This window comes from Poecilia reticulata, linkage group LG15 (assembly GCF_000633615.1).
Source record: "Poecilia reticulata strain Guanapo linkage group LG15, Guppy_female_1.0+MT, whole genome shotgun sequence".
Lineage (NCBI taxonomy): Eukaryota > Metazoa > Chordata > Actinopteri > Cyprinodontiformes > Poeciliidae > Poecilia > Poecilia reticulata.
Genome location: NC_024345.1, coordinates 10,741,055 through 10,761,162, shown reverse-complemented (window position 1 = coordinate 10,761,162; position 20,108 = coordinate 10,741,055). Strand labels below are relative to the sequence as shown.

Genomic DNA, 20,108 nt, shown 5'->3' with positions numbered 1-20,108 from the left:
TGCCAGTGCCACCTCAAGGAAGCTGCAGCACAAATTTTTTTGTTTATGGTCAATACTTGAGATGTTAAATAAATAAAGAGTTTGTGTGCTTACAGTTTGTAAAAGAAAGTCAGAAATGACAAAACTCAGAATCAGCAGGTTGAACAAACCAAAACGGTTTCTGCCCAGTAAAAAAAAAATGAAGCTGGATCGGAAAACATCTAGGGTCATGAATTTTATTTTATACACTGAGCTGCATTTAAAGTGCAGCATGTTTTACTCTTTAGATGCAAATTTACTATAAAAATTACACTATTAATGTGAGCACTCTATGGACAGATATAAATCAATGAACAGAACTTCAAAGGCCACATACAGATTAGTTAAACATTGATTTTTTTTTTCTCCACATATTTGTGTCATATTCTAGTTGATGGCCTGGAGAAATCATCTGTGGCCAGCTGTGATGTGGTGGTGGACAATGCCTCCAATACCCAGAATGCCCATGGGTCGCGACAGCAACGAGGGAAACTGTCAACACTGGGAAAATTGTTCAAACCCTGGAAGTGGAGGAAGAAGAAAACCAGCGACAAGTTCCAGGATCTCTCCAAAGGTAGGATATGCGAAATGTGCAGCTGTAAGTGTTTTTGACTCTGTGCTAACAACTGCCGAGTTGTTCTCTCGAATCAAAAGTCTGGACAGTGTCACAGCTTGTACCGTTGGGTTTGTGGGGAACATTAAATATGAATTGGACCTCTCTAACTCCCAGAAGAGCTTTAAAAGGAAACGGTTGCATGGCTTGTTTGTAATTCTTTCTGGTTTATTCCTGAGCTGTTGGTCAGGAAATAAAAAGAGACAGAAATAAATGGAAACACCAGAGGCTCTTTTTTTCCTCCCCTATATCTGGTTAGTGTAATATTCTGCTTTTTGATTTGTCTGTGCAAGTTTGTGGCTTGTTTCCAGGATAGTTTCCTAGAAAGAATCCTTACGTTTCTGACCTTGTAAAATAAAATAAAAAAAGGCCGTATTGTTAAATTTATCAGTGGAAAGTCACACTTGTTTGTTTAGACAGCAAAGCAACAGTTGCTGAGTGATTAAAGCAGGCAGTTCTGTGTGAATTAGTTAACACCAGGACTAGACAATATGCCATAAAAATAAGATTTCAGATTCTATCATACCAAATTTGATTTACAATTTTAATCTTTTTTCATAAAGAAATTACAAATGACAAAAAATATTTTCAAAAACCTTTGTTTTATTTCTGGGAGTTGACCTGAATTCAAAGTCCAAATAAACAGACACTGTAAAACAAGATGATAGGCCCTGTGTGGACTGGCATCACTCTGAACATTGGTGAAAAAATATTTCGATGTTCCAATAGTTAAGCCTTCTGAGACTTGAAATTTGATTAATTGATTTAAAAAAAAAAAAAAAGATTTCCCAGCCCTGGTCAACACAAAGTGGAAAATCTGAAATTTACTTTTGTGATTCTGCTGAGAAACTTAACATTCAGTAGTCCCTCTAACCACATTTGTTCGATGTTTCAAATACTGTTTGATGTCCCCCGAGGAACGCTTTGGGTTGCATGATGTTAGGAAAACATGATGCGGCAATCTTGTTGACGATTGCAATTTCAACACTGACTGCGATTAACCCAGGTTTTCCTCACTACTTTTGCTACTTTTTTTTAATGGTTCAATAAGACAGAACAGAGTGTGATAACAGGACAATGCTTTGAGGATAGGAGTGATGATTTGAGTATAGACATTTTAGAGTCCTGTGTAAAATGATTGCCTTTACCAAAAGAAAGTCTGAAGGAGAGCATACTACATTTCTTTACCGAGTTCGACATCCATCTTGATCTTTTTCTTATTACAGTTCTAGAGAGAAAAATCTCCACTAGACAAACAAGAGAAGAGCTCATCAGGAAGGGGGTTCTTATCCCTGAGCAAGGTTCGTCTCATTTTGTCTATACTGGCACCAAGAGTCCCAGATTAAAATCCCAAACAGACGTTTCTGTTTGGTGTTTGCTAGTCCTCCCGGGGGATTCATGGGTTCTCCGGCTTCATCAAAATCAAAATCAAAATCAAAATCATGCATGCTAGGTTGATTTTTTTTTCTTTCCACTTTAATTTGCCCTTTGGTGTGAATGTGTGTGTGTGTGTCTGTGTGTGTACACTTGTTTATTTTGTGTGTCTTTGTTGCCCTGGTTTCTGGCATCCGGTCCAGGACCAAACTGTGTGATTATTTCTATACTGCATGATTACCATAAACCTGCACATTATAAGTTGTACATTTGTAAAATATTCTAATCTTGGCTGAAATTACAGATTTTTTTTTCACGAGGGGAGTTTTTTAACTTTAACTTTCTTCGATGTCACCAAAGTTGCTTGTTGTCGAAGTGAACGCAAATCTGTGACAGCAGCATTTTTTTTTTTCTCAGATGAACCGATTAGTAGTGAAAATCTGAACGGCCATGCATCGTCCAGTTTAACTCCAGAGGAAGTCAAAGTGGACATCGAGTCTCCTGAAGCTCTGGTGGAGGAACAAGCCGCTGGACCAATCAGCACAGAGGAGAAAACATCAGGTAGTTTGGTTTTCTTCTTTTTATCCATTCCTGTTTAAATTGTTGCTCTGACCTGTTGAGCTGAGGCGAATTCCCATCTCTACTTCTCTACTTGTTAAAGGTTTAGACGTGACGGGACTCCCGTTTCTCCTCATTTTCAGAAAACATTTCACGACCATAATAAATACTTTTCTCATCCTTAGTTAAGATAACTCTGGTTGTTGGTTGTCCTGTAAATTGTTCCTGTTTTATTAAGAAAAGGTGCAACAGTCGAGAGATTTTTCCATAGTTCTGATCCAGCAATATAGATTTTAGTCGAAATTGATGACTTTATAAAGAGAAGTCTGACGTCTTCATTTTGAAACACCTCTGTGATGCTGAAAACTGCATCCCTCACTAACAACTTTCCCAATGAAGAACATTTTTGTCAGCACAATCTTTTAACTTTTAAATCTGATGCATTTACTGATCAGAAAATTTAACTGAATATGGCCGGTCGAGGGTAAAATCAGCCGATTCCAGTCACCAGCCAATTTCTCGGTACGTCTCCACTAAAAGGCACTTACCACAAAATGCCAGAATCAGATCTGTAGAAGATTATTGGGTCATCGTTGCTATAGCTCCCCTGGGCCAAACGAACTGCTAAGACCATTTTTGTTTTTTAAACAGTTAATTTTCGTTGTCCAGAATATTTTTTCAGTCTTTAGTAGGTTTTGAAACTACGCATTGCATTTGTAAATGTGTCCGTTCTCTCGCTGGCGTTGACCTCTCTGAGGGATCAATGAGGGAGCCTAATGTGTTCAAACTGATAATGCCATTACATCAGCCTCCAGCAGGGAGCCACAGTCCGAGCAGCGCAGCATCTCCTCCTCCTAATGCGTCCCACTCTCTCAGGCCTCTGCTCCTCAGACTGATGCTGCTTAAGTGTTGTGATGTTGTCCTCTCAATTGCGTTAGCATTGAACTTGTAGCAATTTGCCAATAGTCAGAAAGCCAAAGGGAGCAGATTTAGCAAATAAAGCAACAGATACCATGAGAGCTGGGATGCTGGGAAAGTAATGCACATACATCATCTATCAAAGTCTATTTAAAGGCGTCAGCTCTTCTTTTTTTTTTCCCCCCAACACCACCTCTACTATTTTTCACAGTCTATTGCTGCCTGCATGCCAGCCTGTTCATCTCTTTGCAACAATCCAAATGCACAGTGTCTTTTTAATTCTACAAATTCTTCACTTCTTCCTTCCTGCCTGTTCTGAACTGCTCAGAAAGGTGCGTGACTAAACCACCTGCCCGGACAAACCAGGTGCGACCTCGAGACGCTGCAGCTAAAAAACAGCAAAGTGCCGCTGCGGCCACCACCGCCACCAGAGCCGGTGGTGCCACCGCCACCACCGCCACCACCGCAACGCGACACAAAGAAGGTGCTCCAGGAGCTAAAAAGGCAGCTAAAACCACAGGCAAGGCAGGCGCATCCACGCAGGCTAAAGCTAACCCACGGCACACTAACACCACAAGTCGAGGGGTTGGTAAGTTCAGCTGGATGAGACTGAAGCCCGCGGTCCCCTTGAGAGCTGCTGTCTCCCTGCCTGCCTGTCTGCCGCCCTGCATGGAAAATGTGCCGTATCCCTGAAGAACTCACCAAGTAACGCGGCCCTCCTTAAAATAAACTCCACCTGTTAACCACGTGTGCATGTACACCTCATCGTGCACTTGGTGTTTTGATATTTCGTCACGCTGCAACCACAAACATCTGTGTGTTTCATTGGGATTTTATGCAATAGACCAACACAAAGATGCTGCTCATTGTTAAGTTGACGGAAAAGAAAACAGGGTTTTATTTTTTGATGAACAGACAGATGAATATTTTTACTTAGGTGTTGCTCTGTGTTTATATATGTGTACAAGAAATGTGTATACGTTTTTGCACCCTAAAATGAAATCCAATGCCACAATTTGCCTTCAGAAATACAGCTAATTAATAAAGAGTCAATTCACAATTAATTAAATCTGAGAATAAATGAAGTTGTTTTCCTCAGAGTTTTTTTGGGGAACATTAGTAAAAGAAAATATCTTGAAGATATCAGAACCATCAATGCCGCAGTTGTGTAGAAGTTAAAACCCACTTAGCAATCTTGCAAACCCTGGTGTCTTCATAAACCCATTCACTTACACGTAAGCGTTTTAGGGGTGGAAGTTGAGGGGTTAAGGCATTGTTAGGTAAAACAATGTGAAACATCTGACATGGCACATTCTTTTTTGGAGATTTCACAATCATGTTCAACTGGTCTGTCAAATCCAAAGGAAACACACCGAGTCTGATGGTTGTAACATGGCAAAGAGTGACGTGTTCAAGGGGTGTTGATACCCTGAAACACCATCAAGTGTAAGTCAGGTCAAGTGGCTACAAAAACTCCCTCTAATAGAGGGGATTACCAGTCTTCCTGCAGTTGAAGTGCTTCATTTATGATCTCTGTTTTCTGCGAAAGCAGAAGTGATGGTTTGTGTGTAGCTGTGGAAACACTTCTATATTCAAGTGTGTGTGTGTGTGTGTGTGTGTGTGTGTGTGTGTGTGTGTGTGTGTGTGTGTGTGTGGATTGTACTGGTTGGATGAAATTGTGAGGGTACGTTTATCACACCTCTTCTGTGTCGTCGAGTCCACAGAAGCACAAACAGCATTTCTCTAGTTTTCTCTCTAGACATTTTACTGAGGCAGCTGTACAGAAGTTGTTTTTATTTGTGTCTGAAGTTCAAACATTTTAATTTCTCTCTGGCTTCTTCTGCATGAACACAAAGACGATATACAAGCTTTGAAAAGCGGCTTTATTTCATATCACCTTAGGTGTTATGTTTCCTTTTTCTTTTTCTTCTTTTCATTTTTAACCTTGAAACATTATAGCTGGCGGTGCAGCTTTAAAAAGCACTCACTGTTTCAGGTTAAACTTCTTTTGAAGTGAGCACACAGCATCCTTTATAATCTTGATCAGCTCCTTGCATGTGTGCATATTTAGTTTTTTACCGTTGGCTACACTGTTTGCCATTGTGGAGTCACAGTACAAAGTTATGATCCATGCAAAAGCATTTTTCTGCCTTCGAATGTGCTACGGCGTCTGCTGAGGCGGCTGGTTTGACACAATCTAAACCCCAAAAATGACCAGTTTGCTGCTTTTTTACCACCTTCACCAGTTATCTAATCTGCTGGAGCAGACAGATGGAGATGTAAATATGTACACATCCGAAGCTAAACTTGGAGCAGGCAGGAGAAGAGAAAGGAAAGTCTGAATCAGAGACAAATGTCCCTCTGAGGGATTCAGTTCAAAAACTAACACGCATTTGTGGTTTGTATGGACATCCATCTCCATCTTGTACAAGCCTGGAGATAAACCAGCATCCTTAACAAGATGAACATTGCTTCTACCACTATATAGATTTTAGACAGATTGTGACATGACGCTGTATGGAGACTTGAACTCATCACCGCCTTCTTTTAACCTCCACAGCCTGCAATTTAAACACGTTTTTCCTTTAATTCCTAAGAAACAACTAAATGAAAACATGCTATTGTGCTTATTTACCATATTTTATTTGCCACACCTCGACTACAACCACTTCTTCTGCTTACATCTATCCTAGCTTCACCATGTGACCAAAAATAATACTGACACCTGGTGGCTAAACCTGCCATTGACAGTTATATCAGTACACATAAGATCATTTTTAGCTGCACATATGAGTTAATCAGCTCATCTTCTTCCAGCTATCTAAGATCAGATTGCAGAGGAAATGCTTCCAGTTAGCATGTGGAGCTTATTGTGGTGTATTTTGAGTTGACACCAGTGGGTATGAATGTCATAAACAAGACAGTTTTTCTGTAATAGTTTAAAATTATTTCATTGGATTGCGACCGAAACAAAACAATGCTGCCCCTCCTCGGCCTTTTACAAACGAAGGCTACTTCCCCTCACTTACAAGAAAAACAAATGTGGTCGTGTAGAAATACTTCCAGAAAAAAATCAACATTTTTTATAATGGTTTGTTAACTAAAAAAGTATACATCAACATCATAATACCCTTTTAAAGATGTCCAGGTGACATCCGCTGACTCCTTTTGATGTGATGAATCAGCATCTCCTCTCTTCCTCCTGTATGATGGAGCGTGTCATCTTATCTCAATGGGAATCAGCCACACTAACTAGCTTCCTGTTTGTCACTTTGGAGGACATATCATAACGCTGCTGCAGAAACCAAATTAGGCTTCTGTAAACCATGGCAGTGAGAGACAAAAATTATGTCAAATTTAGCTACAGGCGAGTTGTAATTTTTCAGATTAAAACATTGTGGCTTTTGGTGTTTTCCAATAATAGAGAGGGTTAGACCACTAACACATTTCTTACCGAATAGAGGTAAATTGGTAGAGTTCTTCACTGACGTCATGTAGTTCTATAGATCAACACATGAAATTTCCTAATCACTCATCTGATTTGGTCTTAATGAGATTCATTGTCAAATTTTACATTTGTGCATGCGTCACAGTTGTTGCTCACATTGCTTTTCCTGGAAGACAAACCGTGGTTGCAATTTGGGACATAAGTGCAACATTCCTAACGCCCTCTTATTATTGTTTTTAAGTGTAAATAAAGCAAGTTTAGACAGCAAAATAGTTGCAGAGGAGCTCTTCAGTAGTGCTGCAAACACACACAGCCTTCGCTCCTGCTCCTTTGTTTGCTCAGTGTTTTTTCTCACTTCACTGCTGAAACTCTACTTGTCAGCATCCATCAAACAAACACAAAATGCTGCATACATCCCCATCTCTGCCACTTTGTAATATCTCCTCTACAATAATTTTTTTCTTTTTTCTTTTTTTAAATATGTAAACACTATTGTGTAGCTTTACTTTATTTGCATTTTTAATTGCAAAAACAATCTTGAATATAATTTTCATTTGACTTGATCTTGACTTGTAACTTATATTGTTTGGGCTTTAATCCACGTCTTAGAAATCTGAACGATTGTATTTACAGCTTGCTTGTTTAACTCTAGCTCACTAATGTTTGGTTTTCTGATACTGACTGGAGGTTTTTCCGTTCCTCCTCAGCCAAATCCTCAAACCCAAAAAAGACGGGAGGCGCGAGTAAAGCCACCACCTCCACCACCATCACACCGCGCTCTCGGCTGCCCAAGGATACTGTGGCCCGGTCTGAAGGGACGCCTGCAAAGACCACCAAGAAACCAGATGCTTCAGCTTCTTCAGCTGAACCTCAGAAAACCTCCACAGAGACTCCTAGTCAGCCTGAGGAGCTAAAATCATCTCCGCCTTCCTCAAACAACAAGCCTCCTTCATCCAAAGCCTCAGGAAGCAAGGCAGAGGGAAATCGGGCTGTTTGTTCGAAAGCTGATCTAGAGTCTAAATCAGCTCTAAATGACGCTGCGTCAAGGGAAGAGACTCGCAAGGTTGTGGCTCCTGAGACCACAGACCAGTCCTCTCATATCAACCAGACTACAGAGGACACCTCCTTCACAGGAGACAAAGACGACGGCTCGCAGGGGGAGAAACGTGAAAGGACAGAATTAGAGGATGGGAAAGATGCGACAAAGCAAGGAGAAACAGATTGTGGTAAAGAGAACAACTCCAGGTGACGCTTATACTTATTTGCCTTTGTGTGTGCGCAAGTTTTTATTTTGTGATCATATAGTCCGATAGTATTGATGTTGATATTAATAATTCATACCATGCTAAAGTTCTGCCATATAGTCCCTATGGATATTTTTTCTGTAGCTGATTGTAAGAGGTCCAGTCAGACTCTTATTTTCTCCTGTACATAATGTTTTTTTTGCATAATCATAGACACAAATGACACAAGATTTGAAGAAATACTGCTTTTAAAAAAGTACTGCAACAATTCACTTTCAAAAGTCACTTAGTGAGTAAATAATCTCCTTGTATGTCATTTAATCTCGGTAATCTGTTCTGTGAAGATTGCAGAAGTTTGATGAGCACATTGGAGAGTTCGAAACATTTCATAGAGTTCTGTTCAAATCATCTTCTGATAACAGAACAGGGATGGTACATTGGTGAAAATACCAGACACTCCTTTTCCCTGAACTAAACCGACACGTCAGGAGAATTTATTAGAGAAGGCAGAATGTCCAGAGTAACTTTGCAAGAGAAGTTAGTGAAGTTAAAAAGTGAGTAAAGCTAAAAGCAAATCATTCCTGAAACATCTGCTTGAAGACTGAAACAGAGGTTGACTTTGCAGCAGGCCAACAACCCCGAACATGCAGTCAGTGCTCTAGATCAGAGCGTAACCATGTGTTAGAATGGCCTAGTTAAAGTCCTAAATCCAATTGAGAATCTGTTACTCAGACGCTCAAGCCGAGAGCAAAAAAGCTCACAGCTTGAGCTTTTTTGCCAAAGAGAAACTGTATGCATTTTATTTTTTAGATTTGCTAAGCTGCTGTAAATGTATCGGGTTTTATTTTCAGCTTAAGATGTAAATAAAACTGAATACATATGCAAACCACACCTTAATAATTTACAAATAAAACTCAGGGTGACAGTTATGGTTTTCCTTGCACAACACAATGGTGTGGATTTCAGTGTCGGTCCGTCGCTTTAAGTGCTAATAAAATCCAATGGCTTGTCTTTTTTTTATTATAATGTAACAAAATAAAAAGTTCAAAGTGTATGAATTCTTCTGCAATGAACTGTCAAACAGTCAATTTGTTAAATAACTTAATCATTTGCCCATGTTTGAGCTAGGAACCCAGGTTGTGGGTTCCTAGCTCATCAATAGTTGTGTTATTGGCACAACACAACTATTGATGTGTTATTGGCCTGTTAATGGCCTGTCAATGGCCTGTTATTGATGTGTTATTGGCCTGTCAATGGCCTGTCAATGGCCTATTATTGATGTGTTATTGATGTGTTATTGGCCTGTTATTGGCCTGTTAATGGCCTGTCAATGGCCTGTCATTGGCCTGTTATTGATGTGTTATTGACCTGTTATCGACCTGTGCAGGTCAGCAGCGGGCGATTCGGAAAAGCAGCCAGCTCTGAGCGTGAAGATGGACCAGGCTGAGGCGACGGTTATCCCCGATAGGCCAAGAGACAGCCAGACCAGTGATTCTGATTCGGATGGACCCATCCCGTATCGGGCCGATGATGATGAAGAGGACGACGAAGATGAATACACAAACAGTATGAAGTCAATTTATTGATGTAGTAATAAGTGTGTGACATGAAAACAAGCGAGGTGTGTTGGGAGGTTTATTTGGACTGTTCTTTCTTTTCTTTTCTTTTTTTAAGCTCATTTAAGTGAATCATAATCTGACTCACCAGTGTTCTGGCACATTTTATTTTTAATGTACCAGAACTGACATTGAAACTTTTCTCATTAGCCAGCAAGTTCTTTTTTTTTTTGTCATTTTAGTCAGTTAAACTAAAATGACAAGTTCGCACAAATTTAAAAAAAAAAACCTCGTGTACTTTATCAGCAATGCATTACTTTAATATTTCATATATTAATCGTCAGTCAATATTAAGTTTTACCTCAAGTTTTTTATTGCCTTAAGAACTCAATTTATCGATCTCTGTTCCCTCTCGTCAGACTCCTTGGCCAGCAAGATCCGCAGACGAGACACACTGAACATTAAGCTGGGCAACCGACCCAGCAAAGAGGAGTTGGAGGAGAAAAACATTCTGCCAAGAAGCTCGGAGACGGAGAGGCACGAGCTCCGCCAGCAGATAGGCTCCAAATTAGTCAGGTACACACACTGAGACTCACTAAAGGATGCTGTGAAAGTGTGGGTAGGTGCTACCTGTCATAGATTTGACTCGGCTGTGGGACAATAACAGATTGGTGATGATTTAACGGCGTTGACGTGGGTGGTGTAATAGTACCAGTGATACGCGGCGAAGCACTGAGGATGATGGCAGTTGGCACTGGATCTATTATAATCGGCAACAAAAGGTGTTAAATAGATTTTAAATGTGTTAGAATGATATTAATTTTCCTTTCTGAGGTCAGGGGAATGTTTCAGTTATATTCTATTAGCTCTTTTGTAAAAATTTCATGTGGGCATAATCTTCTTGTTTTAGACGCCTGAGCCAAAGACCCACCACAGAGGAGCTGGAGCAGAGAAACATCCTCAAACGTAAGTCTATGAAATCTTTTCCTAATCTTCATCATGTGAAGATTAGGGCAGGGTTTAGGGATATTGCTGTGCTACAAACAAACACGTTTCAGGCAAGCATAACACCAAATCCACAGAAAGGCTTTTTTTGTAGAAAACAATTTTGTCCGTTCCTTTGACGTTTGAGCTCAGCGCATAAATGCGAACCCATAAGATGATTTTCGGCGCTACTTTAGCGTGTTTTGCTGGTGCAGAGCAAATAAATTCATCCCAAGCGCAGAGGAACTCAACTTTCACAGCTGATGAGCTCAAAATGGGAGTTGGCTGACAGATCAAGTCCTGTAATTTCATTATATAATCTTGTTGTGTGAAAATAAACAAATTGAATCTTTGAAGAAGAAACAAAGAACACTTCTTGAAAATGCTAATGCACGTCCTTTGCTTGCTGCTCCAAAGGAAAACATGGTTTGTGGTCATCATTTTCTCACAGTGATAAATGAATGTGCTGGTTCATGGAGCTGAGGTGTTCTAGTTGTTCAGGGTTCATGTTGTCCAGCCTCCTTCAGCTCTTCACATAACCTCATATGCCTCCTAAATTAGACAGACAGACATCGCATCAGGGGTGTCCAAATTGTGGCCCAGGTCCCATTTGTGGCCTTTGGACAGAATTTGTCCCGTCCATCACAAGTGGTTGATGTAGGCAGAGACGTTTTATTTGAAATCAAGGTAACATTATTAACAACATAACTGTCTTACAATTGGAGATGTAAGACAGTTACATCTCACAAACAGTATGAAGTCAATTGTATGATTAATACATACTGTCATGTATGTATTCAAGATGAATACACAATGTATTCATCTTTTTATGACCAAACTTTTATAATAATTTGAACCACGTCCAACCAGAGGCTTTTACTGAAAAGCCGACTTTGCTTCACTCAAATCCTGTCCTTATAACTGATGATAAATGTCTTTAATCGAACCCAAAAGTATTTGAAGACCAGATGTCTTTGTTTAAGACATCAAACACAAAATGTTTTGGATCTACAATGAATAGCATTCCTTTCCTTCCAAACAAAACAAAATAAATGGACGACTATATTTGCTTGATTTTAGTTCTTTTTGCTTTCTTGGCCCACAAGTTCTTTTGGCTCAGAAATTTTGGCCCACAAAGTTTGGACACCCTGTGTCCAAACAGACTTGTTTGGGACTCAGGACACTGAGCAGGAATTAAATCCTCTAACTTGGAGAAGACTAAGATCACTGCGCATGTCAACTTTTTTTAATAAGTCTGTCTGAAGAGACATTGATACATGGATGGCATTTTGCTTTAGGTTTCTCAAATCGGAGAGATTTCTAAACTGAAGCCAATCTGCTTAAAGCTGCACTGGGTAACTTTTATTAACTCTGTTTTATTTATTTTTCTTACATATCTGTTAAAGCTGTTACTTTGTCGTGACAAAATGACTCAGACTCCTCTACCTTCTCCCAGTACTCCCAGAACTAACTACACCACTTGGTCAGAAACAACCAATCCAGGAGGAGGGTCTTAGCGCTGTCAATCAAGCTTGAGTATGCAACACTCGCACCCTGCTACTGCTAGCTCACCATAGGTTGTTGTAAATTCTCAGGCTTGTTAGCATTGCCACAGACGACGGCAAACAAACTATTTTCCTGTAACTGTAAGTTGACACATTGAGCACCGAGTACTTGAGCATGATTGACAGCTTTATTTGGGTGTTTCTGAGCAAGCTGTGTATGTCTACAGATGGCAGTAGGACATCTGTAGACATGTAAATAAATAATTTACCAAAATAAATCATAATTTATTTAATATAAATTATTATATTAAATAATAATTTAATATTATTTTTAACAATATTAAATTATTACAAATAATTTAATATTTTTAACAGATTATCCATCTCTTGTTATATTGTCACAACAAAGTGAAAGTTTTAACAAGTATGTTAACATATTTTTTTCTAAAAGTTACCGAAAGCTGCAGCAATAAAATGTCTGGCCGGTAGTTATTTTCCCCCAACATCAGTAGTTGCAGCCCTTCGGCTGTGTCCCTATGTCGATGGATGATGAGAATTCATATGGCAAACCAATCCAGCTTCGCTTTCACTGTCTGAGAAACAGAACAACATGATCGTATTGTGTCAAATCTTAGCGACTTATAAAATTTGAACGGTTAACGGTGCATATTTTGACTTAGGAAATCCCATGTCAAATAAAAGCAGAAGCTTGTTGAGACACGATGGGAGTGAAATGACTCTGCTTACTCTCTGCACACAGAGAAAAATGAAGCTGAGGAGAAAGAAGCCAAGCAAGAGATTAAAAGGAGACTCACCAGAAAGGTACTGTTAACATTGAGTAAACAAACACACACAAACACACACACACACACACACACACACAGGGCACACTTATGGACTTTACTTTACCCTCTGAGGCATGAAAGGAGGCAGAGAATTGGCTTTTGTGGACAGATGAGCTCATCTCAGGTTCAGTAGGTGGAAGACGAGCTGAGAAATCTGTCGATTTTTTTCTCTTCTGTAAGATACTTTTTTTTTTATCTATCAAAATTTATTTTTCATACTAACGTCTCTGTTCTTGTTTGTGTGTGTAGCTGAGTGTGAGGCCTACAGTGGCAGAGCTAATTGCTCGGAGGATTCTGCGGTTTAATGAGTATGTGGAGGTGACGGACGCCAAGGATTACGACCGTCGGGCAGACAAACCCTGGACACGGCTTACTCCCGCCGACAAGGTACTGCTGTCCGTTTACTTTCCTTTGTTACTTCAGTCGTATTTGAGGGCACCTTTTTATGTATTGGACGTTAAGAATGGGCTGGTTGGCAGATTAAAGGACCAAATAATCAACCGAAGCACAAAGTTTAATACTTATACTGAGCACAGTAAGAGATAATTTAGCAATACATTTTCTATTTTTATTCAGCACAGCTGTTTTGTCTAAACAGGACCAGTAGAAACCGTCTCTTCGCATGTTTTGGGTGTTGGATGTTTTGATTGTAGTTCAGTCTATGTGCCAAGTTTGCCCCCTGCTGCTAATGTTTGGAACTGCACATCACACAAAGTTCATAAATTGGGTCACATTGAACACTAATCGGAGCGTGCGCCTAATTATAAGAGATTAGAATCAAATGCCGAAGCAATTCCAGGATTGGAAAATGTCAAATGGATTGTTTGTTTAAGGTGCAGGAGCTGTCGACCTAATCCAACTGGACTAAATAGATTTGAGGGGTAAAGTCTGGTATATTCTACTCTGTACTTCACTATATTCCCTCAAAATAAGGACATTATTATAAGGACATAATGTCCTTATTATGCTGCTCCCTTATTGTATTACTTACCATATATACGTCTGCATAAACCAGTTTTAGTTGTATTGAAATGTAATAAAAATTATTTTATTACCTAATTTTATTTGTTTTTATATATATATATATAATTTTAGTTTTATGTTTTATCAGCAGACTTTTGCCACTTAAGTAAAATTAACCTTTTTTTTTAAAATAAAAAAAAATCTGCATTCTGAAAAGGTTTCAAAATGAACATTTCCAGTAACAGAATGAGTGGAGCAGTGATGTACTAGTACATGCACGTTCTTCCCATTATAAAAGATAAATGGATCCAAATAAACCCTAATGTTTCCCTTAGGACAGCTAATTAATGTGAAGCAGCTCGAAATTAGTCATTTTAACTGAGCTTGCTTATATTAGATTTTCCAAAACTTTTATTTCCCTTGTCTTGTTTTCCATCATGACCATGTTGACTTATTTATATTTTCCATAACTGCAGCAAACAGTTCAGTGGATATACGTCATCCTTCACAGATACTGGGACTCTTTGTGGAAATATCCCCAATATCACAGTGTTACAAGATGTTAAATAAATGTTTCTTTTTTGCAGAGGAATAATCTTGCACTGAAAAACTTTAATTTCATTGTATATTTCAAGGCGTGAGTTATGCCATGTGCTCCAACAAGGCTTCCGTTGGCTTTGGAACAGAACCAGGCCCACAGCATCACAGCTCCTCCTCCATACCTGACAATAGGCATGAGGTGTTAAACCACATACTTGTCCTTTACCTAACACTTGACGCACAGGGAACTGTTGTTGCTGAACAGCTTGGGTTATTCCAAGGGCTGTAATCTGAGTTAGGTCAGCGACTCGGGTATCGTTTTGGGGTTTAAAGATTTTCTCATCATCGCCTGTTTGTGTCTGTGCGTCCTCTGTCCCCCCAGGCCGCTATCCGCAAGGAGCTGAACGAGTTTAAGAGTCGAGAGATGGAGGTTCATGAAGACAGCAAACAGTTTACAAGGTACCCCTGCAGTCATTTCACTCCACTTAGCCTGACTCTGAGGCTTCATCCGTCATTTAGCTCAGTGAGTCCTGAAGCCGCGCTGTTTATTAGCGCTCGCTGATCAATACGTGTTATTGTGTCCTCCTAAAGCCTTTCCCACTCTCCTTGTTAAAGTTATGGTGGGTCAGTTGCAGTTCATTACCTGCCAGCGCTGATTACCTACGTTCAGATTTGTCTCTCAGATGTTGTTACACCTGAACAGTATTGGATTTGTGAGTCCGAACAAACGCGTCACAAAAAATACTTTTGTTTCCTCGTCTCATTATTGATGTAAAATAAATCTGACTCTAATTGTGGCCCTGTGGGCTTTCAGAGCCCATGTGGGAACCTTTCCTAAATTTGCCTATGTTATAGAAATTGTATGTTAACATTTATGGGCAGGAAAAAGCAGCAAAGTGGCCCATTTTAGGATCGTAAAACTGTTTTTTTCTCTCATTATGTTTATATGGCAAAGATGCTTATTAATGCTACTTTATGGCTTAGTAGAAATAAATATTTTGGCAATAAGCAGAAATTATGAGGTTTAAATCATTTTAAACACAAGATTGCATGTTTTGCACTCAAAATATCAACTAAAACAAACATCCGAACATACGAGTCATCTTTATTTTGCAAATTTAAACCAGTGTTTTGCTGTAGTCTGACTAGGCAGCAGAAAATGTGAACAGGTTCAGACTAACAAAGTTTTCTACTTCATCCCACTGGAGCTATTACCTGCTTGTTGTACTTTCGGTTTCTTTAAAAATTCTCTCTTTGTCTCCCAGACAATTTCAAGTTACACTCTGAAATTCTTTGCACCATGGAAAGTTAAGAAAATTTTAAAAAGAAAGTACTTCCAGGGCTTTTTCCTGCAGCACCATGTTGACTTGTTTTTACTGTGGTCAGTGCAGTGGAAATGGAGAGGATAAACAAAGTACCTGTTTCCTGCTGTTGAAACACACCTGTCCATGGCAACAGCTAAATGTTTTCCTTGGTTGATGCATCAGGTTTTCTTTTTATAAAAAAAATCCCTGCAAAATAGAGAACTTTTGTTTTGTCTAGATAATTGTGGAAAAAATGTATTTAAAAAAAAGCCTGAATTCATTTCTTACCATCTAAAAGAAGAGAAAAATAACTTGGCTAACCTTTTTATTTTCTACAAATAAGTGACAAATAAGTTTTATGTAGCAAATCACTGTCATTGTTTTAACTCTTCACAACTTGAGTTTTTGTCAAATTTATTGATTAATTTGATTTTAAATTACTACCAGATAAAAAATAAATACATTTGTTTGCAGTATGTTTCGATGCTTTTTCACTTCTAGATCCTTTTTTCTACATCTGGGTCTTAAACTGAAACCAACTTTGTAAAGCTTAGATGACTAGATTTTTTTATTTTATTTTTATTTTGTGATATTAAACTAATCACAATATGAGTAAAAATGTAGAATGAATTGGTCCAGACATTTCTTCAAATGTTACAGATTTTAACTGGTTTAAGTTGTCCAAATATCCATAAGCGGTGAAATATCCCTTTACCACACTGCTGAATCATGTTGCTTCATGGATTTTGTAAAGAAAAAAAAAGGCAAATGTTTTGTATTTAATAATAGCTGTAATCTTACTCAAAACTGACAGAAATGTCGAGGAAAAGTGGAGATTTTGATTAGAAACATTCGTAGGAACCCGACATGTTGTTTTGTTGAGTTCAGACAGTCTCTGCTGGTGTTTTGCGGTCTGCTTGTTTTCGGTTTTAATAGACATGACTCTTCTGTGTTTCTGCTTTCAGGTTCCATCGGCCATAAGGGCTTTTTCTCTCCTCTCCCTGCATCCTCGCCTCATTTCTCTTTGAAGCCCGTCGACATCTTTGAAACGGACACTTTGGCCTGTCGGCGCAGGGAAAACCAACCGTGTGTATTTAGATGAGCCATGGCGTTGTTCTCTGTCAGAGGATACGAGGATGTTTATAAAAACTGTGCTACCTTCACTCAGATTTACTTAAACCCGGCTTCTCCTGCTAAAACATATACAATGTCATCTTTGACGGGGGTCTGTTGCTCCTGGTGATACATATTTATGTCTTTAATGACAGCTACATGTGTGTCTTAAGGCCTTGGCCACGTTAAGGCACCTTTGAAACATTTGCACATATCTATTGTGATTACAGTGCTGTGTATAGCTCGCTGAATAGGACCTCTTATTTATTGTAGAATATCAGAACTATTGGGTATTTTATTGTTTTTGTTTTGTTTGTGTGTGTCTGTGTTTTTTTTTTTCACTTCAGGCCTTGTAATGAGAGGTTGCTGGGTGGAAAGACAAGCAGCATTGCCTTTGTAATTGTGACTGTGGCTCAGATGTGCTGTAAAGTGGTGTTCTTGCCAAGTTATGCCACAATCTTACAAATGCCCAAATATGGACATCCTCCTGGAACAGAAAGTGGGGGGTGATTGGGGGGGTGAGGAGGTGTGGGGTTCAGGATGATGTCAGTGCCTGTGGGACAGATTGCACAGGAGGAGGAGGCAGTTTGTTCCGCTCTGATGTGCCTCACTGTGAAATCCCCATTTTTAGATCTGTTCCAAACATCGCCACTAGGGGGCATTGTATCCTAGAAGTTCCAGACTGGGATCCTGACGTCTGTGGGTGACGATGATCCCCTCAGCTGCTGAAGCTTTCAAAGATGTGGACGCCTTTAGGCTTGAATAGTGAAGTGTAAATTATCATCAGCCGACTGAAAGTCGCGTGTGCTTCCGCTGCACAGATTCTGATCAGGTGACGTCGTATATCCTGCGCCGAGCCGTTAGCTGCAAACCAATGATCACATCATGCTTGGCTTGCCGTTTTCAGATTGTACCATTTCCTTCAATTGCAGTTTTTTTTTTTTTTTTCCATTTAAGAGTTCTTGCCTGGCGCCTCCTTCGTCTAGACGAGTTGGGGTAATAAAAAGCAGGAATTTAATTCCAGGTTGCCTTTTTAATTAAAAAAGGTTAGGTTGTTGTTTGGATGGCTATATAAATATAAATATAATGCAGGCTTGAAATGTTGCCAATGATGCAGCCATCTGAAAATTATGTTTACCAGAGCTTCTAGTTTTTCAAAGTCTGGGCAAAGTCAGAGTATTGTCTTATCATTTTGCTGGTCTAGATACTTTTACTCTTTCCTATCAATTCCTATGAATTGAATTATTGGAACGAAGTGCCATTTTTCCATTGTCTCATACTTTATTTGACATGCTTTACTTTTGATTTCCCCAATAGCTACTTCGCGTCAACATTTTAGTTATCAGTATTTTAATTCTTCGGTTTCTGGCTGAGGATCCAAACATAAAAACATAAAAGTTTTTTTTACCTTTTGACTACTTTAAATCAAGATATTAAACTGAACCTGCAGAGCGCCTAAACTGAGCATGATTCAATGGGGTATAAATGCCAAAAAAAGGTTAGAAAACAGATGGGGGGTTGTTAACTGAGCTTTAAACAATCAGGTCAAGTTTGTTTTACCAAGTATCCTAAATTTGGAACAAGAACTGACATAAATTGATTTAAAAACGGACTGAAATAGCCCTTTAAAAACGCCATGATGATGTAAAGAATCATTAATGAAAGAAACATGTTTACCAGAGCTGCATTCCTCTTTTACACATCACCTTGACATGCGTCTTGATAACTATCTCTCTCTCTCTTATATTTGTGCATTTTGTCGCACCACTTTATTTCGAGTAAACTGATCAAATATATGCCCTAAAAGAAAAGAGACTATACGGAAGTCCGAATTGAGTTTTATTCTTCGTTCCTTTTATATAAAAGTTGATAGATTTATTTTGTCGGTCACATGGTTTGAATACTTTTACCTGTCCTTGTTTCGCTGGCTTCGCGTGCCACTTCAGACTTCACAAGATTCAATAAGACGAATCCTAAATTGTCGAGATGCGTGTTAACGCAGGATGTGACGGGGATATTTCTCTGTGAAGGCCAAAAAGATCTGGCCTGATCTTTTGTAACATTCTTTCCCCCTCGATGCCATTGGTCTACTGAGATTTCTGATAATTGTTACTATTGACAGCCAGAGATATATTCTTTTTTTTTTTTTTTATTCTTTTTTTTTAACGCCTGGACTTCACAACACTCATTCTGGTTTCAGACAGCAGTGGAGCAAAAACCGACATTTGGCCTCTGACTTTGCCGAGGTTGTAACACGAAGCCGTATACAGAAATGGAGCAGTATTCATTCATTCATTCATTCATTCATTCATTCATTCATTCATTCATTCCTCTGTTGTTACGTGTTAACAGTTTTGTACAGGAGACGTATCAAGCATGTGCTTTCAATGAAATCAATTTTATTGCAAATATGACACTTTATTATTGTCAGTCTTTTACCTGTCTTATTGTATTCCCATTGTTTTAAAATATGGAAAGAAAAACAAACCCCTGCTTAAATAGGAAAATTGTTTGTAGGCGACGACGCACAAACTCTGACCTTCACATCCCACATATGGTCAATCGCTCCAAGCCACGATGAAGTCAATGTTTGGTTTATTTCTTCAAACTTTCCATATATTGTTTCGGAAGCATGTCAAACGTCTGTGGAACTGTGTCAAGTTTTAAATAATTAATTTTAAAATGTTTAGGCATAAAGACATTTAAAGTAAATATTTGAATGGTGATGAATTAAAGGCGCACTTGAGTAGTTTAATATTATATACACAACCACTAAAATTGGACCATTCTTAGCCCAAAGTGGGAAATATTCCAAGGAAAAATGTTATTTAAATTTTGAGTTTAAATCACCCACGTTATTCATTGTGTTTAGTTTATATTTCATATAGAATAGTTTTTTTTATTTTTTATATATATATATATAAAAAAGATGCTGGAATAAAACAAAGATCATGTAGAGTTTAAGTGAATATATTAATCTTATTGTACTAAATATATTGAGAGGCTTTAAAAGAAAACTTTTATTTCATCCTATAAAGATATATATTAAGAGAACAACTCGACTTGTACTCAGAAGATGTTTCTATATCTTAAGATGTCGAGATTAACTCAGAAATGAAAACACT

The 20,108-nt window shown here is 38.7% G+C and overlaps 1 protein-coding gene across 5 annotated transcripts in view; it reads left to right on the top strand.

Annotated features, from left to right (window-relative positions):
* The window catches only part of phactr2 (phosphatase and actin regulator 2), a 41,166-nt gene extending 22,504 nt beyond the window's left edge, over positions 1-18,662 (top strand). For 2 of the 5 annotated variants that reach the window (XM_008429203.2, XM_008429201.2), the window contains exons 2-13: positions 410-592; positions 1,858-1,932; positions 2,423-2,566; positions 3,810-4,070; positions 7,637-8,174; positions 9,561-9,739; positions 10,149-10,305; positions 10,640-10,695; positions 12,979-13,040; positions 13,313-13,450; positions 14,949-15,025; positions 16,836-18,662. In XM_008429203.2, the coding sequence (XP_008427425.1) occupies positions 410-592; positions 1,858-1,932; positions 2,423-2,566; positions 3,810-4,070; positions 7,637-8,174; positions 9,561-9,739; positions 10,149-10,305; positions 10,640-10,695; positions 12,979-13,040; positions 13,313-13,450; positions 14,949-15,025; positions 16,836-16,851 (1,886 nt within the window). In that variant the 3' untranslated portion in view covers positions 16,852-18,662. The remainder of the gene's footprint in view (positions 1-409; positions 593-1,857; positions 1,933-2,422; positions 2,567-3,809; positions 4,071-7,636; positions 8,175-9,560; positions 9,740-10,148; positions 10,306-10,639; positions 10,696-12,978; positions 13,041-13,312; positions 13,451-14,948; positions 15,026-16,835) is intronic. The other 3 variants (XM_017309117.1, XM_017309118.1, XM_017309119.1) reach the window with 3 other exon arrangements.
* Positions 18,663-20,108: the final 1,446 nt, after the last annotated feature.